We start from the raw sequence: 26453 nt of genomic DNA on the forward strand, positions 1-26453 counted from the left end.
CCCACATTGCCACGTCGGCCTCTGTGATCTCTGCTGGAGCGATGCTTTCCAGCTCGCCCTAGCACACCGCCAGCAAGGGCATCCTCGTCTGGGTACAGCCTGACACAGGCACCCTGCTTACACCTCCAGGGACCCATCTTGTCCGAGCAGGGCAAGCACTGTGCTTGTTTTAGACACCACCGGGTTTCTGAGTGCTCCCCGAGTTATTTTAGAAGACAGCGTTGTTCAGATTTCTGAAATGGCTTTGAAAGCTATCCACGTATCCGGCTGTGGGCAAAGCCAGAGTCACGTGTAGAGCACGAATAGTAAATGGATAGGAGATGGGAATATAAAAAGCTCCTCTCGGGGCCAGAGCTGCTACAGGCTCCCTGAGCAGACATTGCTGACCTCGTCTGTTGCCCAGAGTAAACGCTGTTGGGAAAAAGCACTGGGCTGTATTATGGATGGGATTTCAGGGGCTGTGAGAACGTTTGATTCCTAAAGCTGTGTCTGGTCCTTGTTTTCCTCTGTGCCAGTGTGTAGCAGAGCTCCCGTTACTGACGTCGCTACCTTTCGTCCCATGATCCAGGGAGACCACGCCGGCGCTGGCAGCCCCGCCAGCTCCCAGCTGATGGCTCGTTGTTCCAGTTCCCTGTCCATTACTTGTTCTCGTGATGACTGACTGTGCTCCGCCCCGCGGGAATGGTGCGATGCTGTGCCTCCATCTTGCAGCAGCAATAGAGAGCATAGCCTGTTTTGGGTCTCCGAAGGGAGGAATTCAGGGCTCAGGGAAGGCTGGGGGCGGCGAAGCCATTGCGGCGCTCCCATCAGGCGCTGATCTCGCACCGATAGTTGCTGCCAAGGCAGCCGCCCAGTCCCACCCTGCCAGTACCGCTATCACCCGGTCTACTCCGGCTGCGGCTACCCAGGCAAATAAATGGAAAAAAACAGGACACGCCTCCTAAGGAAAGCTCCGTAGCCGGCGGCGGAGCAGAAGCGGTGCCCAAGGGCAGGCTCCAGGGATGCCGCGGACGCGGGGTCCGCAGAGCCTGAAGCTGGCGCGATCTCCCCCCGTACCGCCGGGCCAGAACGCACCGCCCCCCCGGGGGCTGGGCCGGGCGGGGGCGGAGTCACCCACACCGCCTCCGCGGAACGCGAGGCCCCGCGGGAGACCCGCGGAGTGTCGCGGTCGTCATGCATGACTACGATGCGGCCACCGCCTTCTTGGGCGAATGGGGACGCTTCCAGCGCCTCGTTTTCTTTCTACTCAGTGCCAGCATCATTCCCAATGGTTTCAATGGGATGTCGGTCGTGTTCCTGGCCGGCGCGCCCGAGCACCGGTGCATCGTGCCCGGCGGGGCCAACCTGAGCGACGAGTGGCGCAACGCCAGCATCCCGCTGGAGCTGCGGGGCGGGCAGGAGGCGCCGAGCCGCTGCCGCCGCTACCGCCTGGCCGCGCTCGCCAACTTCTCGGCGCTGGGGCTGCGACCCGGCTCCGACGTGGAGCTGGAGGCGCTGGAGCAGGAGCCGTGCCTGGACGGCTGGGAGTACAGCCGCGATGTCTATCACTCTACAATCGTCACCGAGGTGCGCGGCCGCGGTGACACTTCCTACCCCGGGCCGTGCCGGGGCCGGGGCCTGTCATTCTGTCTGGGGAAGGGCGAACAGGAAGCAGGGTGAAGTGCCTGTGGGAAGGGGTCCGGGTGGGCACGATGCTGCGAGGAGCGGGAGGGATGCGAGAGGTAAAGGTTGACGAAGGAGATGCGTGCCCTCGCCATTCCAGCTGTGTTTTCCAGCTTGTTCTACTCCGAGACAGGTTTTTGACTCCGAGGGGGAGTCAGAGGCTGAAAAGCCCGGTAGTGTCCTCCTGCCACACGCTGACCATTCCGGTAAATTTTCTGTGTAATGGAATTGCTCGTCCTCAGTGTAGCGTTGAATGGGGGCATGGACACGTTCAGGTAAAGACACACCTAGCCTGTCTGGGGCTAGAGCAGAATGGGCCCTCGTTGGCCCCGCACCCTGGAATGCCAGTGGCTTCCGTGGCCGTCAGCGCTGGAATTGGTGAGAGGCAGGTGCCATGGTCACTTCTGCGGGAACCTGACCCGGCTGCGTCCAGGCTGTCCGGTCGGTTTGTAAGGCTCTTCAGTGGCATAATTTGTACAGTGTCATGTGGGAACATCAGCGGTTCCGGGTAATGTAAGCACTTGTTTGGGTCTTCTGGCTGTGCCATGGTGTGGTGGCAGGGACGTGCTGTTCTGTAACGCTGACACGGAGTGTGGAGCTCCGTTAGAGAAGGAAAATTATTCCTCTGAAACTGCAGGAGTGCCGCTGCTCTTCTTCGTTATGTAAGGGAATAATGGGCTCACCCTCATGCCATGGCAACTGGCAGGCTCCGTGGTCCTTCAGCTGCCCGTGCCCCAAGTAGCCAAGGGTCACCCTCCTCATGCACTGATGGCTCACCCTCAGGGTGCATGAGGGGCAGTGGGTGTGGAACCCTCCTCACAAGTCCCTGTGACTCAGCAGCAATATCTGCCACCAAAAAAATCATCGAAGGATGGCACAGCCAGGAAAGGTTTCGATGATGAGGCTAGGAGTCTGTGCCCTTAAGACACAGGAGGAGGGTCTTGCTAGGAGTGTGCAGACATAGGCTCAGCCACATGCCAGGCAGGCAGGATGTGGGCAGATGTCAGCCTCATGTCACCTGCTCAAAGAGAAGTCACTGGCACACATGACACTTGCCATTTGTGCTGGCACTCGTACTCAGTTGCTGGAGATCCCTTACAATATAAAATCAAGGCAGGGGTTCATGGGAAGCTTGCCCTGCTCCTGGCCATAGGCGAACTGAAGAAGCAGCCTAGCTGCTGTCCACATGCCCAGCTGGGATAGTTGCTGCCCACATAATCCACAGGCTGGCATGGCTGCATGGCAGGTGCCGGGTGGCCACCATTGGCACAGACAATGCCACTCTCACTGCCAGACCAAGGTCAGTTTATCCTGCTGTGTCTATGAACTTGTAATCTCTGTTTTGGAGTCAGTGCTTCTTCTGGAAGAGGCAGTAAATGAAGCAAAAGGAGGAGAAATGTGATTCTTCTTAATGAACAGTACATAATTTATGTTGGCAGATGCCAAACGAGCATTCTGTGCAGGATTTAGATGGGACATAGCAGTGGGGCTTGCTATGGGGCCTGGGGTGTGCCAGAGAGGCAGTAGTGCATTCAGAGATGGAAAAGATGTAAAAGAATGTAAGCCAGATGGAAAAGAAGGATACTTACGTTGTTTCGAAATTGTCATGGACATCTGGAAAAAATGCAGAATTTGGTTTCAAAACAAGGAAAACAGACACTGATTAAATGCTGGATAGAGGCAGTTTAGACAAATTTGAGATGCTTAATTTTGTACCCAACATTTTTCTCTGTATTAGGAAAGACAAGCCAGGACATGCCATCAGAAGAGCTCAGTGAAGAAACAGCTTCAGTTCAAGAACTGAGTTGAAGAACAGAACTTGATGGTACAGGATTAAGTGCTGGAGACCTCATTTGATTTGTTCAGTTGCAATAAATCCTGTTATTAGTGCTGCTTGAAGGGAAGTGGAAGATGCCAGCTCAGCACCGTGTTAGTTGGTCTGTGAGGACATGCTAAATACTGGGAACAGAGAATCCCACACTGAGTCATTTTCATTGTCTTAAAATGGAGATGATGGGGAAAAGTGAATGTGTGCACAGGCGATTTTTGGGCCAGGTTCATGTAAGAAAGGGGCTGTAAGTGTAATGGTGAGCAAGTGGAAATGTGAGTCATTGTGGGGTCAAGAGTGATCTCTTTGCTAAGATGAAGGGGCTGCAGGGTTTCCTTTTCCTGTTGGCAGACTCCTGGGGTCTGTTATATTGGTATTCTTTTCTGGAACTTAATCTACTTTTCTTTGATTTACAGATAATGATGCTCAGATCAAACATGAATTAGAGGCTCAAGGACAAGCACTGATTTTGCCCTTAGGAGTAGGCATTAGGATCCACTTGGTTTCCTTGAGACAGGCTGTCACCCAGCACTGCTCCCTGGGGACACACTGAGCTGCTCTCCACCACTGGGCCATGGCATGTCCAGACACCACTTTGAGGCCCCTGCAAAGGGCGAGTGAGTGCCAGAGTCTCTGCTGGGGCTACTGGTCTGTCACCTGTGTCATCCTGCTCAGTCTCTGTCCCAGCCCTGACACTGATGTTAGTGAAGGCAGAAACCAGAAGCTTTTGGGACTGGCAGAAGCAAGAGACTGGATAGGAATTGCTGTGGTTTGAAGGTATCTGAATATCTTTTCTGTTCTGTTATGGTTTTTTCTATCAGTGGAGAGCAGCCCTGCCCAGCCCTGGAAGCCCTGTGCTTGAGCATGGAGGTGCTTGTGCTTGTCACTTGTGCACTGAGCAGAGCTGGTCTCAATTGCTGGTTCCAGGGGAGGAGGATGGGGCTATCTGTGAATAATTAACACTTCTTGAGTTATTCATCATCAGCTTTATTCTTGGAAACAAGTTCACATTTTCCCTGGTTTGCAGCCACACCCATTTACCCAGGCTCCACTATTATTTTCTCCTCTAATATGAATGGGTTGTACTCAGGATGTTAATTAGTGATTTCTAGCTGGCAGGAGGGATGCTTTGGGCACTCAGGGCACCTTCTCCAGAAATTTCAGTTTTTCAGAAAGCTCGTCCATCTATAGTGTTCCTACCAGCAGCACCTAGCAGAACTGGCTCTTCCAGTAGCTGGGAGCTTGTCGGAAAGGGTTCTGGGGATTCGACAGGAATAAAGTGATTTAGTAACAGTGTTCATGAGCAGCTCCTATTCCTAGCATTCAGAGGCCTTGCTTGGGCTCTTACATGAACTTTGCTCCCCAGTCTGCTTTTCCAGGGACATTAGATAATTACTTATTTTCTGGTTAATGTATAATTAGTCCGGTAGAGACAGTTTGGAAGTTCTAGCTGTAGGCAGTCCAGCTGTGGCTGGGCTGTAGCTCCTGTAGCCATGGTGTGCTTGGTGCTGTCTGTGAGGGAGGTAGCCTCTGAGGAAGGGGTAATTTCCCTCTCCCCTCTGACCCCAGAGGGGGTCAGCCCTCTGGGGAAGCTGCATTTCACTTTTCCATATACTCTGAAGCACTAGTGAAACCTTACCATGTTGATATGTGTTTGATCACTGTGCAGTGCCATGGCATGAGCCTCAGTCAAAGTGAGTGCCTGTGAGGGGGATGGGAGGCTGGAATTTGGGAGATGAGGTGTAGCTGTAGAGTAGGGATGTATTGCTCAGGTGCCATGTGATATTTGAGCTAAAATAGGTGGATTGTTCACTCAGCAGCTTCAGGTATACTTAAAGTCAGATGGATTTGATGTGTTTGTGTGTTTTCTGGTCAAAATTTTGCAGTGAGTTCCTGTAAACAGTAACCCTTCTTTGGAGAGCCAGCTGCTGTGTGCTGATGCTATTTACACATCCCCTAGATCTGAAAGACTTGACCCTGTGAGAATAGGTCAAGTTCTTTCACATTCACCCAAATTCAAAAACTCATCCAGTGAATTTTTGCTGGGTGTGCAGTATGTTGTGGAAGAAAGTGGAGCAACACTTGGATAGGAGGCATTTGGCACCAAGGAGGTAATGCAGTTTCATGGACAAGTTATTATTTAGCTGGGTTTATCTTACAGCCAAAGTGCCTTTGGCACCATGGAGACATTTTGAAAACACTGATCCTTAACCTTGAGCAACTCAAGTCTGAAGGTCTGGCAGCAAGTGCTGTGCTAGTGGCCCCAGACTAGGGTGCTCAGTACCCAGATAATTAACAATAGTTTGTATGAGCTGCGAATTCTACCATGATGTTAGGCAACAGCTTTACAGAGTGGGGAAAGGAAGGTGCAGCAGGATCTGGTAAAAGACCTCTGCAGTGTACTTTGAATGCCATGTTTTTTATAGCTGTATTTTGCTTGGAGTAAATATTGGACTTGATTTCTACCGACCTTCTTTACAGAAATCTGTTTTCCTTCACAGGCGAAGCAGATTCCTGCACCTGTTTTTCACAACTAGCATCCTTGAAAGTACCAGAGCCCCACTGACCCACATGCTAACCTCCACCTTCTCAAAACACAGTACAGATAAATGCCGATGTGTGTCCAGACAGGCCCACACTTCAACACAGCAGGGACAAGAAAATACCTTACAGAAAATTCTGCCAGAGAGTTTTTTTGTTCTTAATCAGATATAAGTCTTGGAGGCACATTTTAGTCCACAAGTCTCCTTGTTCCTGCACTGAAGATATGTGTGTTCCTCGGGAAGAGACATGGGCTGTGTTTTTAACCTCAACATTTTTGTCGTGTAGCTGGTGTTACTTTGCAGGCTGAGCAAAGGGCAGAGGTACTTGACATGCTGCTGTTGGCAGCATACTTCTGTTTTGTCTGAAAATAGGCATTAATTGCATCTCTTTCCTAAATTACAGTCCAAAGCAAACTGCATCAAACCACACCACCTTCCCCCTTGTTTTGGGGTTTACGTTCCTGTTCTGCAGCAGCAGTGAAGCTCATCCACCAATCCACTGGTGATTTATTTTTGTCAGGGCTTGTGGTGCCATCAGGCAGCACCTGAGTATCTCTGTAATACAAGAGTTGCTCCTTGTTGCCTGCAGCTGAGTGAGGAGCCTGAGCAGCTCTGATGGCAGGTTTCTACTCTATCACCAAGGCTTTGCCAGTGCTTGGCCCATCCATTCTCTGAGCAAAGGGTGACTGCTGATGCAGGCGATGGCCTCGCTCTCTGATAGCATGGCTAATTATTAAAATTATGCCATACTTTAATCTGTGATCTAACTAGCTTACCATTGTGGTAGAATTATCTGATCTGAGAGTGACATGTTTGAAGCCTCTCCCTAAGTACTCCTGGCAGGCATGCCTTAACCAGGAGATTAGTCACCAGGAAGGGAGCAAGCGTTGGCAGAGTGGTGGACAGAGGCTCATGATGCCATTTTTATTTTTTTAAATCCTGTCTGAGATTATGAGTAGTTTTAGGTGGAACTTTCCATACTGGCTCCTGTCCTAAGTCTGCAGCCCCAGCCAGCTGCAGTCATGAGGCTGTGAGGGATCGGTGGCAAGTCATTGGTGGAGGTTGTGGGGTGGAACAGAATTAGGTAACATGTCAGTGCAAGAAAAGAGATTTCATTCTGTGCATCTTCTTACATATGTTTTGTCAGCCCCAGAAGTTATAGATATGCAGCAGGTTTTGTGCTGGCAGAGGTAAACTGGAAGCTGTCCTTAGCTGGGGTGGCTCTTTACTGTTCTCCATTGCTCTGGTTCACTGATGGAAGTATCTTGGACCATGGGGAGCCAGGTCCAGGGGTCTGCTGGCTACATTATGGGAGGATTGTACTGGAAACAGGTCCAGGGCAGGCCCTGAGCTGCACACATGGGCTCCCATCAGGTTTGGCATTGCTGGCTGCTCACCCCCTTCAGAGGTAATGGGGCTGTGTCAAGACAGCTGCTGGTGTTTTGCTCTTGTGGAGTTGCCTGGGGAGGCAATCATTTTCTCTTCTTACTCCTGTGCTTTAAGCAGGGTGTTCCAACAGTGACCTTGACCAAGAAAATAGTGCCAGTATGGGTGGAAGTGTGGATATGGGGAAACAAAATTCCATTGCAAGGAAATTGTGTCTCCAACCAGCAGCCCCTGTGATGGACGAGGCTCTGCACAGCATTGTGGCTGTGTCTGAGCACAGGTCTTTCTCTTGCAGTGGAACCTGGTGTGTGAGGACAACTGGAAAGCCCCATTGACCACCTCTCTCTTCTTTGTGGGGGTCCTCATCGGCTCCTTCATCTCAGGGCAGCTGTCAGACAGGTAATGCCATGGGCAGAGCACAGCAGACCTGGGGCATTTGTTTTTAAAAGACAAAAGGAGTGAAATCTCCAGTACTCTGAATTCTGATCAAAATTATGTAACTGGCCTGACTTCTTCACAAATCCCATCTTGGTCTACCCCAGGTGAAGGATTTCTGTCTCTTCGGCCCATCGGAGCCCAGGGACTGATCTCCACAAGGAGCCCATGTCGCTGCTTTGCAAGATGATGCAGTGGGTTTCCCTTCACAACCCACTTCCAATTTGTTTCACAACCGACTTCCCATTTATTTCTTTATCCAGCCTTTTTAGTAGTTTAAAAGATGCTGGGTTTTGTTGCACATTAGCTGATAATCCCTTGTTAGAGCTGCAAGATAGAAACTTGCCCTTTGAATGGAATCTGCATAGGAGAGATGGTTTAGTGGAAATAGAGTGAGGACATATGAGAGGAAAAAAACGATAATCTGAAAATTATAGCAATTGTCATAGCATCTCACTAAGTAGATATAAATGTAAAAAAATCATTACAGGCATTTGATAATTGTCTCAGCAGTGCTCAGGTTTTGGCCTTATAAGTGTTGACTGCAGAATATATATTCGCTCTGCAAGTCTCTGCTTCCCCCTCCATACAGCCCTCAGCTCCATGTCCAAAATCATATGGTGGGATCTTTGATCCTGCTTTGACTGCTGTCTGGGAATGAGGTTGTCATAAGGTAGCAATGTTCCTCTGGGTGCTTAGTGAAGGGGTTTCAAAACTCACTGGAAGTCTTAATCCTAAAACCTCCAGCATTAAATTCCATGTGATCTGAATTTAATCACCTGACTCCTGCCCCAGTGCAGAAGTCAGTTGGTGTTACTGTTTGAAAGGGAGATGAGATAATCACTAAATCCCAGTGCTGCCATTTGCCCAGTGGGAGCATTTGAGGAAGTGTGTGTGCCTTGCTGCATGTGGCAGCACAGCTACTGAGAGCCCCCCTCGTGCCTTCCCGCATGAGTTGCCTTGGGGATTATTTGGGGGTTTTGTCAGTAAAGGGTTATGATCTGAGCCTGTAGCTAAGCAATTTCCCCATGACTACTACAGAAGCCTTTCCCAAGTGAAGGGTTGCTGCAGGCAGCAGGCAATGCAGCCCATGCAGCATCTCTGCCTACAGGTATGAAAACCTGTGTGTGAGTTTGTCCTGCCTCTTCAGGACAACATGCCATGTAATCCTAATGCAGAGAAACAGGTGAGAGAAAGGGTGTAGTATATCTGGCAACTCAGACTGAAACCAGTTGACAAAGCTATTTAGCACACTCGATGCATAATGATGTTGCAAAGTATAGATGCCAGTAGCCTAAAAGCCATCAGTTCCTAATTTTTGGGTGTGTGGCTTGCAGTCTGCATGTGTCTCCCTATTGTACTGTTGCCTAGTCTTCTTAATCTATGTCTAGTTGCTCTCTGAAGTTTCTGCTCATAGCTTTTCTTCTCTGTTTGTCTCATGGGTCTTGGAAATTTTAATATTTTTTAGTGCATATGAAAATAATAAAATTCTTTAAGATGAACAGAACTTCAGGTTGTGCTAAGATGCATCACTTGAGATTGGGTATTTGTTCTCCATTGTACCCTCTTACATAGCCCCCACCATAAATACATGCTGTTTCATAATAATTTTTTCTTTAACAAAGGTTTGGCAGGAAGAATATCCTTTTTTTGACAATGGCGGTGCAGACTGGCTTCAGCTTCCTGCAGATCTTTTCTACCAGCTGGGAGATGTTCACAGTGCTCTTTCTCATTGTGGGGATGGGACAGATCTCTAACTACGTGGTGGCCTTCATTTTGGGTATGAATATGTTTACATTAGATTAAATGTTTGCTTAATGTACTGTTACTTTTTCCCTCTGAACCTGGATCATTTAATTAGGCAGTGGTAAATCTTCACTAGGTAAAATTCCTACTTTAGGCCAGTATGGATTTTTTTTGCTCTGCAACTGTTCAAGCCTGTACTTTCTCTAGGTTTAAAGAAAAAGAAGAGAGCAGGAAGAGTATAAATAAATATCCATTTCATTCCTCTTTGAAGAAGACATTCAAGGCAGTGTTCAGGGCTTAGCAGCAGCAGGTCTGAGATAGAGAAGGCATTTGGGTTCATCTCTGCCTTCCTCTGCACCCTTTGCAGAGAGGTCAGTGCATACCTGAGTGCAAAGCCTTGGAGCAAACCAGCAATTTCCAGGCACGATGAGTGTCGGGGGGACCAGAGCAGAGGATCTGAGTGGCTGCCAAAGCCACATTAGCCATAAAGTCATTGCTCTCAGTGTTGAGATCAGTGATAAAGTCCTAAGGTTTGGAAGGTAAGGTTTACTTTCTTTTCTATGGGAAGTGTAGGAAGAAAGACCCAGCAGCTGCATGGCTGCAGTTGCTGCCTGGGGACCCTGCAGGGAACAGGGGACCCTATGGGGAAGGGGGTCCCACAGAGGCTCCCACTGGATAAGGGGGTTTCAGGAAAGGCATCTTCATGGGCAAATTATGGGAATGAGTAATGCAGGTCTCAGGGGGGAAACTGGGATTTGCAAGGGCTGTCTTTAAAGTGTGCACTTATTTATTTATGTTAGTTTTTAAATCCCTAGTGTCAACATTACAATTTGTAGATTGTAATGTGAGCTAGATTAAAACTGTACATGACTAGTTAATGCTGGTCTTTCCTACCCCATGAGGTTTAACAGGGAAAAAATAGTTCAGAAGAGCATAGTGTGAAGTCAGTGCTACGAAGAGGATACAGCATTGTGTCCCCAAGCAGCCACAGTCACTGCTGCTTGTGGCACAGGGAGGATTAAGGTCAAGATGTCAGCAGGGAGATCCCTTGTTACCATCATCATTGTAACTGTTGCTGCCATGGCTTTCACCATTGCCACTGTCCTGGTAGTTTAATTCTTGTGTGGAGCTGATGGAGCAGGAGCAAATGCCTGCCATGGGAAGGCTGGGAGATACAGCACTGGGTAAAGCTGAAAATCCTTGTGGAAACATATGGGTGTTGTGTAGCACAGAGGTGCAGGTTCTGATCAGGCAGGAATTTAGCTCCCAACTCCCCTGGGAATGTGGAGCACAGCTGGATGTGAATTGGCATGCTGCCTTCGTGCTCAGCAGAAGCAAAGCTGGAAGGGAGGGCCAGGAACATCCCACTGTGCGAGTGGTCCTACTGTTGAGAGAGGGGACTGGGTCTCCCCTGTTATCATTAGGCTTAATTGGTTAGCTGTTATTTGATGACCCTTGCCCCATTGTATTGTCTCTTCTGCCATCTTCTGCTCTGTAGAATTGCCACAGCAGCAATGGCTCCTAGGGAGCAGAGAGGCAGATTTGTGGGGCACTTGCCAACAGTGCTGGCCATTCCTCGGCAGCCTTGATGCTGGTTCTAAGGGCAGGACTAATCTGAACTAACTTAGATGTTAGCTTCCTTATTTAAGTGAGCTGTCAGCTGACCATCATGGGTAAAGGAGGGAGGTACTTACAGAGGGTGGTCCACCCCACCCTACACTCCATAGCCAGCCTCTCTCCATAAGCACTGTGACTTCTGCCTGTGGCAAGGCAAACCCAGGAGCTTCCAGTAAGTTGCACATGATAGACGTACTGAATAGGAGAACATACCCATAAAAAGAAAAGTAACTCCTTAAGAAAGCCCATCCTGATTACAGGATGTGCTGGAAATGCTCCTCTTGTTTCATCCAAGAACAGGCAGGGCTGACCTGTGCTTTGGAGGGTAGCAGTGACACTAGCACCTATAAAGGTCCTGTTGACCCTGGCTGTGCTGCAGCCCTGGCACCCTCCATCCCCAAGTGCAGTGGGTTTTTTTCCAAGTTCAGTGCAGGTTTCTCTTGTCATTCAAACTTCCAATATCCAAACCTCTATTGCCTCCCCATGTGTAACTCAGACCCTGTTTCAGCATCCTTAGCCACCCAGGCTCATGCTGCCCTTTGCACTATTGCCCACCTTCATGGAAACAGTTCCCTCCTGAGCTGTTGGTGAATTTCTGGAGTCAATGTTAGGGTTTTTTCAACCACATGCTTTGAAATTTTTCTCTTAGCTTTAGGTCTCAGTTGTTCTCTATGCTCAAAACTGTTGTGTTCAGGTTCTGGACTGTAAAGCACTACAAAGGTTTGTGAAGGTATGTTGGTATTGTCCAAGAACTGTTACTCCATGGCTAGGAGAATGAGGGAAGATGTTGGAGTCAGTAAGTCAGGAGTTTCTCTGAATCCTTCAGGGAGAGATCAGAATGCAGGGATTGAGTTGAAACTTTTAAATGGATTGAAGTATATTAGGCCTCTTACATATAAGGTAGAAGTGTAGACTTAAAAAAAAAGAAGTAAGTAAATGGAATAAGTTTTAAGTGCTTTTAGTGAGCAAAAGCTCTTAGATGCCTAAGAAGTAGTACATGTTCTAGTGAAAGTTAAAAAACATGCTAGTGTTTCTTTAGTGGCTCCAAGAACTTAACTTTAGACATAATAAAGTTAAAGTTAAGAATATTGCTTACATTTTTCAGTTAGAACAAGATAGGCCATGAACGTAATTTACACGTAGCTTGGCGTGTTAAGAAACTAGAATTCTAATAGCTTAAGAAGCAGTGGTCCGAGTCTGGTCCGATTCTACGTCTTAGTTTACTCATAAGTTTCTATAAAAGAAGAGGCTTGGAAAGAGCCATTGCTTTTAGCCATTGCTTTTATGCCACGGCTTTTGCTCTGCTTTTGCTTGGCTGCGCTGTAACCAACACCCGAGAAGAAGATAGGAGCTGCCCGGCTCCTCTGGCCCTGCTGGGACCACGGGGAGCTTCTGCTTCTGTTTGGGACTTTGAGCTAGAACCTGGAATGGACTTTGTTAGTTTTGACTCTGCATTTGAGACTGATGTGCTTCTGCAATAAATAACTTTACAGCAACTATTAGCCGCTTTGCTTTTTACAAAAAAAGAAGAAGTAGCCCGACAGTGTGGGTGCACAGGAGGCACCCGGAGGTCCTTCCGAAACCTCACAGGAAGAGGAAAGGCAAGAGAGACCTCATCTCTTACTGGCTTTGAATTGACACAAATGATAATGTAACATTTAACAGGCTAAAACCAATGTTTCAAGTGTCAGACCTCTGCCAAGAAAGCCCCTCTAAACAAGAGCAAGTCAAAAGGAAGATGGTGTCATTTATCCCCACACACTCATTTTAGCCCAGCAACTTCTTATTTTCAGGTTTTTTTACTGTGACTTGATATAGTTACTCCAGGTTTCTGAAATGAGAATTCATGTAACTATCAAATAGGATTTTCCAGTCTTGGGTATTTTTCCATCTTCTCTGCAATAATAAATATTGAAGTTCTTGCCATGATACACAGCTCAAGTACACTCTCCACACTTTGTGACCCTCCTGTTTGCTCAGTGTCATTTGTGTTTTAATTGAGTCCAGATCAAACTCTGGCAGTTATGGATCTTGCAGTGCTCCTAATGTGGAGGAGAGCTCTGTAGACCAGGGACTGATAACTCAAGGAGAAATGAGGTGGACCTAAGGGCTTTGCTGGATTCTATTAAGCAGTGGCTAGGTGTTTTATTGTAAAAGAATTTAGGTGCTGTTGAAGGCTTAGAACTGTCTCAGTTTTTATTACTCAATATTAGGTCGCTGCAGGGTGCAATGGCTGTAGGATGCTTTCCCTGACTGCTGCCTGGCTACTGGAACAGTAACATTACTAGAGGATGGCATCTTCCCTGGTTCTGTCCTTCAGCCTGTGATGTGCCGATCCAACATTCCAGCCTTTCTTCTGTTCCAAAAAATGGGTGGGAAATTTGTTTCCACCTCACCTCACATCTGTAAATTCACATCCTTCCATCCCATGTCAGTCTGCTGTGCTCAGACCTTTGCTCTTCCATAAGTACCCAGCAGTGAATTGCATCTTATATCCGGCTGGGTTGAGAGAGCAGGATGTGTTCTAGGTGAGCATGTGGGGAAGGCTCCTGGAAGTTTGCCGGCCATCCCCCATGCCTGTCCTTATCTGTGTCTGCCAATTAATCTGCATTAATCAAAGCAAACAGAAGTAACTTCTTTATCTGAAGGTTCCCAATACTCCCAGCAGCTTTTCTGTAAAGGCGGGTCTGTTCTGTGCTGCTCTTTTCTAAGATTGTGTAGCTTATTTTTTTGTTTGTAAATGCAATAAAGTATTTAGTTATGCTTGAAAACAAAGAGTTAAAATGCTAATCCAACCTCCCTTGTTTTAAACAGGCACAGAAATTCTTGGCAAATCAGTTCGTATTCTATTCTCTACGTTAGGAGTTTGCATATTTTTTGCAATTGGCTACATGTTGCTGCCACTGTTTGCTTACTTCATCAGAGACTGGCGGATGCTGCTGCTGGCGCTCACTGTCCCGGGGCTGTTCTGCATCCCGCTCTGGTGGTGAGTCAATGCCAAGGCCACACTTCCCACCTCCCCTCCTGCCTGATGCTCTTTGTGCTAGGTGATGGGTAATGGCAGAGGGTCAGGGAGGAGGGTCACTCTTCTATTCACCATGTGACAAGGCTTTGCCTTGAGGGGACATTTTTTGTTTGGATTTTTCTTGCCAATTTTAAGTCGGCTAATACCTAGAGAGCCTCATTGGTGCTGTCTGTGTATTTGAAGCCCTACTCTTTTTAGCTGGACAGAAGCACTGAAGAAGGGCAGATAACCCTATTTGGTTGCTGCCTTGGACATCTGATGTTTTCTGAAGGGAAAAGTGTTTGAAAATAGGAAAGGAAAAGCAAAGTATCACTCACACTCTTAAAATAAGGATAATTCACAACAGGAAGAGTTCTTTCATATTATTCAGGGAACTCCTTTCTTCTTGCTGTCTTGAAAAAGTTATATCTGTAAGGGAGCAATTAGCATCTTTATAAGAGTTTAGTGATTTAACACACTCTTCTATAGTCTAGAAGACCTCCAGAATATCCCAGTGTTGTTAGAAGTATCTACTGATGGTTTGTTAGTTAGTTGGGGCTTTTTTAACCTTAGCCTTCAAACCAAACCTTTAAAATGGTTTTCAGCTCCACTTCTGCTGTCATTGGATTTTAAAGACAGTCTGATTCTGTTTAAGGGTCAATTTGCTTATTTCACTTGAAGTGTTTCAAACTCCTTCATCACAGCAGCATTTCCCTCTGCACCAAGCAGCTGTTTTCTGGGGAGGCTGGTTTTGGATGGGAGTCTCTCAAATGTCTGCTATAGACACTGTGAGGCACATGAAACTTGTCTCCAAGGCATGGCTTCAGAGTCCTGCTTTGAAATCTCTGGGCTGGGATTTCCCAGGCCTTAAAAAAAAATTTTTAAAAGCTTAAGCTTAAAAATGCCAGAAACTTCCTCTGACGGCACTTTGTCTGGGGCCCATGTGGGAGTAGATGGGGATCAAGATGCACTGGCAAATCTCTGCCAAGGCAGGTTGGTGTTAGCTGGCATTTTGGCAAGTGGACCCACTGCTTCCACGGGCCATGTGGTTTGCACATCCCTCTGCTCTGTACCATTCTTTCTCTTTTAATCATTTCCCTTCCATGTTCTCCAGAAGGTTCCATTCATTATCTCTGCAGTCCCAAGATCCTCAGCTTTTCCAGTAAGAAGAGCAGTGGAGGCAGCTCATATTACAGAAAGTCCCATTAGAGATTAATGATCAGATGTAAATCATCAGATGTTTGTAATTATTAACCTGACTTTGAATCAGTCTTTGGGATTCATCAGAAAAGGAGTGTCTGACCTGTTTTTTTGAAGGAGAGGAAAAAGTGCTGCTGGCTAAAGGGAGCAAGATAGCATCTGTTCAGACCAAAGGATTTAGTTAAGGAAAATTAAAGTTTTCTGTCCTGCATTTGGTGTTAATTCATTCAACATGTGCCTGTAATTGATTAGAAAATGTCATCTCTGCCTGGGAGAATCTGCTTCAGAGCTGTGGTAACATGGTGAGGTTTGTATATAAGATTCCTATGATACAGAACTTTTAAATACATGCTATGAATATTTAAAGCATTTCTACACTGTGTGCAGTTTCCTAAGAATATTTTTTATTCACACTGGCTAAGGTACCCCCATCCTTTCTGTCTGTCTGGTGACATCTGGTGGACATCAATTATTCCTTAAAAAACAACCAACTGAGGACAAAGTATCTACTTCAGCATGAGAATAGGTCCCATATATTTGAATTACATTGCCCATATGCTTTCTGTGCTGGCTGTATCCTGCTGCAGGCAATCTGTGAGATACGAATGTAACTCATAGGCACAATAGATATGTTATTTATAACTTGTTACTTTTGAGAAAACATTGAGTCATTTATTCTGAAACTTATAGGATCATTCCTGAGTCTCCTCGGTGGCTGATCTCGCAGGGAAGATATAAGGAGGCAGAAGCTATTATCCAAAAGGCTGCAAAAATAAATGGCATTCCAGCTCCAACTGTGCTTTTCAATACTGCAGAGGTATGTTCCATACATCCTGGTACTTTACCTCGCTGGCACTTCCCCATTTGGCTGACTTGTTGGGAAATGCCAGCAAAGAACTGGTTTGCACCAGCAGTCTTGAGCTGGCAGTGACTGTTGGCCCGTGGTAAGTGCTGGGTTACTGAGATCAAAGTGAGAACCCAGAGGGAGGTTTTATTTGTTTGCTTTTCAGAGTGAAATCCTCTTCCTCAGCAGTGGTTTATTGTGGTTTTCAAAGCAAGGGTGACCCAGACTGCTTCATCCTTTGGGCACTGCAAAAATGTGTTTGTGCCCATTTCAGTTTCGTGCATTATTAGTGGTTTGCAGTTTAGCAACAGCCCTTTGCAGGGGGGGCTGTGTGGGGAACCCTAAATAAGCACCCATATGAGCTACGTGGGCTGTGTGGAGCCTGAGGGCCTCTTCAGGTTGCACAAACCAGCCAAAGTACCCAAGTGCTACAAGGGCACTTGAAAACCATGATGTGAATGAAGAAAGTGAAGAACATCAAGCTCTTCTTCAAAACCGTGTTTTTTCTGTATTTCATATCTATTGGTTAAAAGAAGAAAGTCTAGTGCTCAGCAGGCCAGGGAGCAGCATAGACACAGTGGGATGGCTGTTTCCTGTGCTCATCTCGCCCTCTACTGGCTCTGCCCTCACTGGAGCTCCTCACAAAGAGGCACACTTTTCTTGTACAAAGACACCTCCAGCCTTGTGTCAGCAATGACCGTGTGTCTATAGTCGGATCTTCCTCTACTGCCTTATACTGCCGCCTGCATTTTGTGTCTGCGTTTCTTATAGAGCAGAAAGCAAAGCACTGTGTGCTCCTCTGCAGTGACTGCCGGACAAAGATGCTGCGAGTTACTCCCCTCTCCTGGTCAAGATCCATCACTTGACTGTCGCACTTATATTTTGGTTGAAGATCTCTTTCCAAAGTGGAAGTTTTAGTGTAAATTGAAGTGCATGTTCCATTTATGGGAAGCTCATGCTACACCAGCCATGGAAAAGCACTTCCCTTACATCACAGGCCAGGCCTCAGATGTCTTTCAAACTGGGGATGAGTTTTTTGGATTGCAGCATTTAATCATTCCTGCATATTTTGTTAAAACAAGGAGACACTCACCTGCTTCATGGAAATTTTGTGTGCCAAAGTGTCCGTCCAATAGTCTGAGGATGATGTCTACATGCTAAGTATAATGTTGGAAGTATATTTCAAACATTATGGTTTCCAAGCAGTGTCCTTATATTAATCTATTCCTAGAAAAGGGTATCTCCTGGATAGTCGTGTAGGGAGAAGCAGAGTGGTTTGTTCTTTAGGCCCGAGGGAAGCCTGGCCACAAGTTCTGGCTTTTCCCCAGCAAGAGCAAAGGCACCCTAATGCCATCCAGAAGATTCAAGCCTCAAACCACACCCTTCATCTCCCATCTGAGGTGGTGGATGCTCTTATGATGTACCCTGGCCACCTCACCAACCTTTCTTATCTGTTCCTCTCCCTGTCAGGGTGCTGGCAGGCAAGAAAACAGGGTGACTTCCTACATTTATTTCACCTCACTTACGAAGGCTTAAGAGAGCTGAATGGACAGTGCACAGAATGGACTGAAAAATGCCTTTGGTAATGAGGTTATTTTTGGAAGTACTGTGTGAGATCCTTAAGGAAATGTTACTTCGTCTGTCTGGTCAGCTGATCCTCCTTTCTAATTAGTCATCATGATGCAGTGGAAACTCCCATGAGTACAGCTGTGTACATAGACAAGCTCCACCTAAGGACTGAGCTCGCTGGTGCAGAAGTGGCCCTTGGGCTGACCAGTTATCCCCTGATAGTCATAACTTCATAACTGCCCATATTGTGGGTAGCAGAGGTTGTTATGCTCTTAGGTGTGTGGGAATTTTTTTGGTTTTGTTTTCCTTTTTCCTTCAGATGCAGGATTCGAAGCCTCAGCAGCAGCAGAAGGCTATCCTTCTGGACCTATTTCGAACCCGAAACATTGCAACTATTACTATTATGTCATTACTTATGTGGTAAGGAAATGTGTATTCCTAAAGTACCCAGGCAATAGAACAGTTTCTCATTTGAGGGTACATGCCACGGGCTTAGATAATGATTTTGAGCCTCAGAGCTGTACTCCAGTGGTCCTTGGTGGGTACGTGGCCCTCAGTGTCCTCACAGTCACACTGCATTAATACACAAGAATATAGAGGCAATAGCCTTGACTCAGATGTAAAATAGTTAGAAAACTATGTGTAACAAGTTGTGTATTTTGAAGTAAGTTTCTTATTTTTTTTTTTAATGCTCCCCTCTCTGCAATCTCTATTTGAAGAGAAATGTTCTTCTTGAAGCAAAGGCAGCAACTCAGTAACATAACAAGAGCCAGACCCATGACCAGCATTTTTGTTCTATTTCTGTACTGTGCCCATCTCAGTGAGATCCTCGTCCTTGCCTGGGCAGCCACGAGAAATGAGGACCCAATAATGCCATATAGGCAAAACAGAACTCTTTTCTCTCCATATCCCCCCCACCAGAAAGGAACTGGCTAGTACATTTGGTAAGGCACTCCTGAGATTTGAAACCTGAACATCCAGCTCTCTGTGAAGATTAAATAAGATACAACAGAACTGCTGAGGGTGGGAGATCCTGACACTAGCTACAAGTAGGAATGTAGTTGGTTTGGGAAGCTTGCAAGAGTTTTATGATGTCATTGAGTCCATTGCAGTGAAAAGCCTTTGTGAACAACTTCCACAAAGCTTTTTACTTGGTGTAGTGTATGCAGGAAGGACAGAGAAATCTGAGGTGTCTTCAAGCTGCTGTGGATATGTTTGCTGAATGGGATCACAGAATTAAAAAGAGGGGGCTGCCACTGAGACTTTTTTGAGCCACAATGCCTGTGGCGGTGCTTTTCGATATCCTATTTTTGTAACAACATCCGAGGCAACACTGGAGCCATTCAGAGACTGCTGTTTCTGAAATAATTTTCTTTTATTGGTTTTCTCAGGTTTTTCACATCAGTTGATTACTTTGGCCTGTCCCTCAGCACTCCAGATTGGCATGGAAATGCCTACGTCAATTGTTTCCTCTCAGCTGTTATTGAAGTTCCAGCTTATGTGATTGCCTGGCTTCTCCTCCGCTCCTTCCCACGCCGCTACTCCTTATCTGGCACCTTTTTTTTAGGGGGAAGTGTAGTCCTCTTCATTCAATTGGTTCCTGCAGGTACAAAATTAAATATGTGACTTAAGTATATGAAACATTCAAAATATGATACTGTGTAATAGTTCTGCAAGATTACTGGAAACCAGGATTAAATTTAGAATTTGAGGTCATGGTTATGCTGATCCCTTGCAGGCTTAGGTTTAATTTTTTTTTTCATTTGTACATGCTGAGTCACACTCAACTGTCATTTATTGTGTCAAATTACTGACCTTTATATAGTTCAGGGGGAAGCAGCTTCTAAAATGAAAGCCAAAAGTGTACTGCAGTTTATCTGATTGTGCTTCCAGGCTACAAAAACCTGCATCCAGGTTCCACTGTATGTAAATCTCTACAGGATTTTGTGAAAAAGGGGTGGGCTCAAGCTTGTAGTTTATTGCTGTGCAATCTACAGTTTTGTTCCATTTCAAGAATGCAGTTTTACTTGAAGACAACCAAAATCTGAAAAATACAAAATGACCTGAGCGTCTACATTATGCTTAGTGGGGAGTTTGGAGTCATCTAGGGATGGGATTAATCCTTTGTATAATTAAAAAAACCTAAAGTGCCAACCTCATGGCCTTTTGGAAAAACACAGTAATACAGTCTTTTGGATGTAGAAGTAATGCAAGTAATAAGCACAGGGTATTGTTTATTCACTTCAATTTTTTTTTTTTCTCCTCCAGAACTTAATGTCCTCTCTGTTGGACTGGTGATGCTTGGGAAGTTTGGCATCACAGCTGCGTTTTCAATGCTTTATGTCTACAATGTGGAGTTGTACCCAACACTAGTGCGAAACATGGCAGTTGGAGCAACTTCCACGGCTTCCAGGCTGGGCAGCATCATTGCTCCTTATTTTGTTTACCTGGGTGAGATATCATTTTTCGTGCCTTGCACCCCACAACTGCCCAGAGAAGTTGTCTGAGCCTCTGCAGTGCAGACTCAGCTTTAAGTACCTTCACTTGTTGTGAAGGTTCTTTTTAGTTCCTTCTCTCAGCTTGGATGTGAGTTCACTGTCACATATGGAAGAAATTAAGTGGAGTGTCCTGGGCTTCACAGAAGGATTAGGCACTTCATTCCTTTAGGTACCATTCATATATCACTGAAGGGGCTTAAATACCATGATGATGTTTATAAACTGTGCAAGCAGAGTGGCTGAAATCATAATCACATCTCGGGATGCCAGTTAGTTTCCCAGGAGAGCGTGACAAGGTGTGGTCTTGCAAGTAAGGAAATGTAGCAGTAGGAAATTCATTGCATTGTACTGTCCCTGTGCGTCCTGAGATGGGTATGTTGGGAGATAAACCAGGTGGGAATCCAAACATTCTCAGGATTTGTGCTTTCTAAAGTAACATATGGAAAACATACAGGTTAAGTGGCATGAAAGTGTGTTTACTTGAAGTGATTTTTTAAAAAATTTTTTTAGTTTCTGAGCCAGTCACCTCAGCATTAATTAATTTTGCTTTTTCTTACTGCTCAATATTTCTGTAAGCAGAATTATTGATTTCCTCATAGGCTTTTTTGACATTCAATGCCATCACATTCTGACTGCTGTGTATATATTAACTAACAAATATTTTTCGTTTTGTTTTTATGTTTAATGCATAAAAATATTGCTCATGTTGCGGACAGGAAAGAGTGATAGAGGTTAGACGACTAAGGGTAAAACTATCTGTGAATCCCTGCTGTTCAGTCTGGGGTGCTCAATCTCCTCTTTCTTTCAATCAGACATGATGTATTTCCTTCAGCCATAACTGGACCCATGTCAATTCTCTCTGCCCCTAACGAGTACTGCTTCCTGCTGAGATCTTTCATACAACATGAATAAAACTTTGCTGGCTCTGACAGAACATTGCTGGTGTATTAGTAAGGGGTTAGTGCTGATTCTCCCTGCCAGGAAAGTGGAGAGGAGATGACTATCTGTAACTAATCAGTGTTAGTTATGTTAATGCTCCTCTGCATTCCAGTGTAACTGGAACACAATGTGCCAAAAATGATGATGATACTTGTACAGTGCAAATGTAAAGTAAAAGGGTCAGCAGTACTATGGCTCTCCTTAAGGTCTTCAGTCTCCATTTCAGCACTAAGAGAGAAATGTAGACAAAATAACATTTTTACTGATTGTTTTTTGTGGATTTGTGGTTTTTGTTTCTCTCAGGTATACATGGACTCAGTCTTTAAGAAATCTTGTTCCAGACATCAAAATAGTTTCTTAAACTTTAAGAGGTTTTGGGAGAAATTTGTCAGCTGCTGCTATTTGCTACAGCTAAATTAGGACCTTGCAGTTCATCCAGCTCAAAAACACAGAGGAGATCAAATTATAAACTTCGGCTCTGTGAGACATACCCAGAGGTCCTCTCTTTAATCTGAGTTTATTCCATACATTATAAAGCACATTGCTCTATCCCTGTTATAAAATAAAGCTGTCAAATCCAGTTTGGTACTTTCTTTATCTTCAATACTTTAACTCCTAGTTAATCCCTTTTCTGAAAGACATTTTCATTGCTGTGCTGTTGTGACTTGAGGATCTTGCATCCTTCCTAAACAGTTGTAGTGCCAGCTTGAGGCTGCTGCCTTCAAGTTCAAAATAATTTTCTGAGTACACTAAGGTCAGAGCCTCATGTGTGTCTTGGGAAGCCTGATGTTCTCTCCCTTTGCAGTAAGGAACGCATGAAAGCATTTCCCCATTAATGAGCTGTTAGTCTGTAACTGACCTGTTCAGCTGACTTAGTCTCTTCCCTTCTTTTGCATCAGCCCAACAGGATACATGATCTCAGGCAGTGATGAGTGCTTCTTTGCTTACAAGCAATTTTATTCCCTCGTATTATTTAACAGAGGATTTGGTTCTTGATGGCAGTGTGGTACTGAAGGCTCCAGCAGAGCTATTGCCTTGCAAAGATGTTGATTATCCCAGTTTAAAATATATTAAAAAAAACCAAAAAATCTCAATCAAACAAAAAAGCTACCCAAACTTTTAGCTGGTACACAAATGTGGGGGTTGGCATGAAATTATGGTAGGTGTGGCCATCCAAGAGCACATGTCAAAGCTTTAAAATTGAAAAGTCCCTTTGACTGCTGGCAGGTAATAGATGTAATTCAGCTTTGGATTCACCTTTGATATTGTTGAATCTTTCAGCTAATTATTCCAAATTAATTCTGCATTACAGCTATGTCTGGAATATAAACATTATGTGTGGGTTTGTCAGTTATGGACATTAATTACTGTTGGAATGTTCTGTGTTCTGCCAGGTGCCTATGACAGATTCCTACCATATATCTTGATGGGAAGCCTGACAGTGCTGATTGGGATCCTTACCCTGTTTCTCCCAGAGAGCTATGGCAGTCCACTGCCCGAGAGCTTTGAGCAGATGCTGAAGGTAAAATGGTAAGGCAGCTTTCATTTATCCCATGCTTCACAGGAATTCAGGCAAGGCACACTGTACAGAACATTATATTTCATCTAATGTTATATTAGCAGTGTAACATGATTACTGTAGTGGTGCTTATACGAGAGGGAAGTGTCTGATGACACCCTTGAATATGTTCTCAGATTTTTACTTGCTTTCAGTTTCAGAAATGGGAAACAAACCACTGGCATTAGAAGTTCCAAGGAGAGTCCTAAAAGTCTGATAACACCTTTGTGAAGAAAGACACACCTCTCAGAGGGGCTGAAAGAAGAACAAAATAATTTCAAAATGCATTTTCTGCCAGAGGAAAATGAACAAAACCCAACAGCTACTGCACCATAGTTGCTATCTCCTGCGCTGCTGTCCCCAAATTACATAGTCTACTGATCAGATGCTGTCTACCTGTAGGACTATTAGTGTGTAATTCAGTGTCCTGTTTCCTGGGGTTTGTCAGCAGACACAGTCCCTGTTTAGAAATGGGGGCCTGTCTGCGCTATACACAAGTAAGCTGGAAGTGAGCCTTAGAAATAATACAGCAGTGACTCCAGGCAGTCAGGTACTTGATCAAAGCTGCTGAATGGGGAAAAAAATAGCAAATGTAATGCTAGTGTTTTTTTCTCATTTTGTGTGTTGACTGGAGGAAGGGGAGCAGGGTGTCTGCCTTTCAAAACCTGAAAGAAAGATCCTGGCATCCTTTGAAATCTGTGACCAAAGCCCATAGACTAAGTGGAGACAGAATTCATTTGTAGCAGAGCATAGCTTTCCCTGTAACAATATGGGTTTTAAACATAACATCAGAGTGGCTTTAGATGTCATTTGCTTTTCTCAAGACCTAGGATGCTCTATTTCCTGTAAAAGTTGCTGCTTTTTCATAAAGCCTGAGCCCACCCAAAACCCTCAGCTTTGTGAATCTTCAGTGTCTTTGGGGAAGGGGGATATCTTGAGCACTGAGTAAGAACTATAATTTGCTGACTTTCCAGTGGGTCATACCCACTTTTAACAGAAAAGTGAGTTGTAGAAAGTCAGTGATTCTGTCCTAACATGCCATGCAGTTTTAGCTTTCAGGTTTTTCATTGTATATGGGCATAAACTGTTTTTTAGATCTCTTGGGGAATTGTTTTTTCTTTTTCCCAAAGTATTTAATTTCTCCTTTGCATATATATCACTTTGTTCTGCACCTTCAGAGAACTCTTGCTGCAGTTTCAAAAGGTTTCATAAAACCTTTTCAAAATTTACAAACTTAAAGGCATTTGATGCTCACAAAAATCTGATTTTCAGTACTGGATATGTTCATCTGCAGCTATTAAAAATTTAAAAGGACTAATTTGGGTTTTAAAAAAACCAAGAAACCCGAACACCAACATGATGCCTTAAGTTTTTAGTTTTTCTATTCTGCTTGGGTGTGATTTTCTGATGTGCTAGGGTGATGAAGACAAAACAGTCCAATTCCAGTTAAGAACTGAAGGACAATTTCTTCAGACTTCGGGCCCTAAGCATAAACAATGTGGAAAGATGAGGGCAGGTTCATGCAAATGAACCAAAACCTATAAAAATATGAGATTTTGTGACCAAGCTCTCCTTTACTTCCATCTTGGAGCCATCCAGGCAGGGGCCGCGTCTGTGGCACTGATACTGCTAGGGTGTGGCCTTTTGTAGGCCTCTCAATAAATACCCATTTTATTCCCCTTAACTCCGTGTGTAGCATCTGTTCCAGCTCCTCTAGGCATCAAACAAAAACAGTGTTTTGTTTTTCAAATCCTACAGATTATGCATGTTTGGTTCTTTTGGAGGTTTTTTAAGTTCAGAAAAACTAGATTGGATGAAGACAAAGGTAGAGCTCAGAGTTGTGCTACTACTGTTTTATGAACACTACATTGTTTGAAGAGGGTAATTCCTCTTATTTTTGTATTTATTGGCTGTATGTGCATGTCTTGGTCACTTAAGATCTATCAGACCTGGTAAACTGATTTTTATCCTCTATAAATAGCAATTAGCCCTGATTCATCTTCTATAAGGGCCAACAAAAGCATAGTGTCTCGTCTCTAATGTGTGAGTTCAGGGTAGGTTGTCTTGTGCAGGCTCTTGGCACAAGAATGAGGCTCTCCCTGAAGTTCAAGCACAAATATTAAGCTTTATAACAAATGCAAGGAACTTGTGCAATTAACTCAAGATGCTTTTGGGAGTGAAAATACTATTTTTAATTTCCTGCAGCTACACTTTTGCCATAAATGTAACATGGCATGAGAGAACCAGTGCCCTGTGACATCCAATCTTTTCATCCCTTTTCAATCAATTTCTCTGTTAACAGCAGTATTTAATATTGTTTTTACTTTTACAGAGTTAATCTAAACAAGTACTGTTTAGATGTAACTAAATTTCTCAATAAAGCCTTTTTATCAACATAAGATAGATTTGAGAACTTGAGTTAAATATAGGTGGCCATATTTTTATGAAGATTGTTATTTTGCAACTTATTTTATGTGATTGTAGGCTTGGGTATTTCTAAAAGGTAAATATTTATGTACTCTTGAACTTTTCAGTATTCTAAAACCTGTTTTTCCTTTTTTTAATAAGAAAAAGTACAGTGTTTCTTTAAATAGTGTGTTTTAACCAGTCTCATTTTTCTTACTTAAACCATTGATCTCAAGCTCATGTCACATTTTAGTATTTTTTTGCAGCAGATTTAATAATCTTTCAGAGGAGTGGAATGTCTTTCTTAAAAGTATGCAATGTTGTTATAAGGCCTTATGGAGTCTGAGCGTAGTGGAAGTAGGGCGTAGGGAAGCCCCAGCTGGATTGTTCTCACTGACACAGGGGCCATCCTACTGTGCCTCATCTGTAACCTCTGTCACCTTTACTGGGGTCTCTCTGTGCAACTTTTAATCCTCAGCTGACTTACTGGATCTGCTTATAGTAATTGTCAGACATTGCCTTCTGTCTTCACTGTAATAAAAATGTGCACTGACATTGTTTCAACCTGCTTCCTGTGTGGATTCTATTTGAAGAGCAAGTCTCCAAACTTATACACTTGGTGCCAAGAATTTTCAATAAATAATTAATTAAAATTATTTAGTGTGGATCAGGCATGAAAAAGAAAGTCCTAAAATAAGCTCTTTCACGAATTAAGTTCTTCCACACAGGAAGATTATGATAACTGTGGTACAGTTTTCCTGCCTTTCAGGTACAAATCCCTGGAAGCTGACCCTGGCCCAGGCTCAGAATGATTTTCTGATTTAACTCCTATTATGTCATTCATTTATCACCTTTGACATTTTTCACAGCTGTGTGATTCCAACCCGGGATAAAAGATCATTTTAAATACAAGTGTTCAAAAAATGCCGTAAAAAGTACACTTTTTTTTTTTAATCAACTAGAGGTGGGGAAAAATATCAGCCGTAAAAAGCCACTTGAAAATGTGAGTTAGCCTTATGAAGAGCAAGACCAAATTTCTATAGTGATGCAATTCAGCTTTTGAACTGACATCTATGGGACTCTGTGAACTTGCTGACAGTGCCACTAGGTCCTGAGCTGGGATTTTGAGCCTAAGATTAGCATATTATTTATTAAATTTATTATTTATTATTTGTCAAGTATGTAGTATGCATTGCCTGAGAAAATAGTGTCAGGGTT

General features: G+C 44.6%; 1 protein-coding gene across 1 annotated transcript; it reads left to right on the forward strand.

Moving 5' to 3' along the window:
* Positions 1-1015: 1015 nt before the first annotated feature.
* On the forward strand, positions 1016-25799 carry SLC22A4 (solute carrier family 22 member 4). The gene is made up of 10 exons (XM_014891570.2): positions 1016-1566; positions 7715-7818; positions 9480-9634; positions 14032-14203; positions 16112-16238; positions 18154-18254; positions 19226-19440; positions 20103-20285; positions 22666-22801; positions 22985-25799. Exons 1-10 carry the CDS (start codon positions 1174-1176, stop codon positions 23058-23060), a joined length of 1662 nt encoding a protein of 553 aa, XP_014747056.1. The 5' UTR covers positions 1016-1173; the 3' UTR covers positions 23061-25799.
* The last annotated feature ends 654 nt before the right edge of the window (positions 25800-26453 follow it).

Source organism: Sturnus vulgaris, chromosome 15 (assembly GCF_052056855.1).
Source record: "Sturnus vulgaris isolate bStuVul1 chromosome 15, bStuVul1.hap1, whole genome shotgun sequence".
NCBI lineage: Eukaryota > Metazoa > Chordata > Aves > Passeriformes > Sturnidae > Sturnus > Sturnus vulgaris.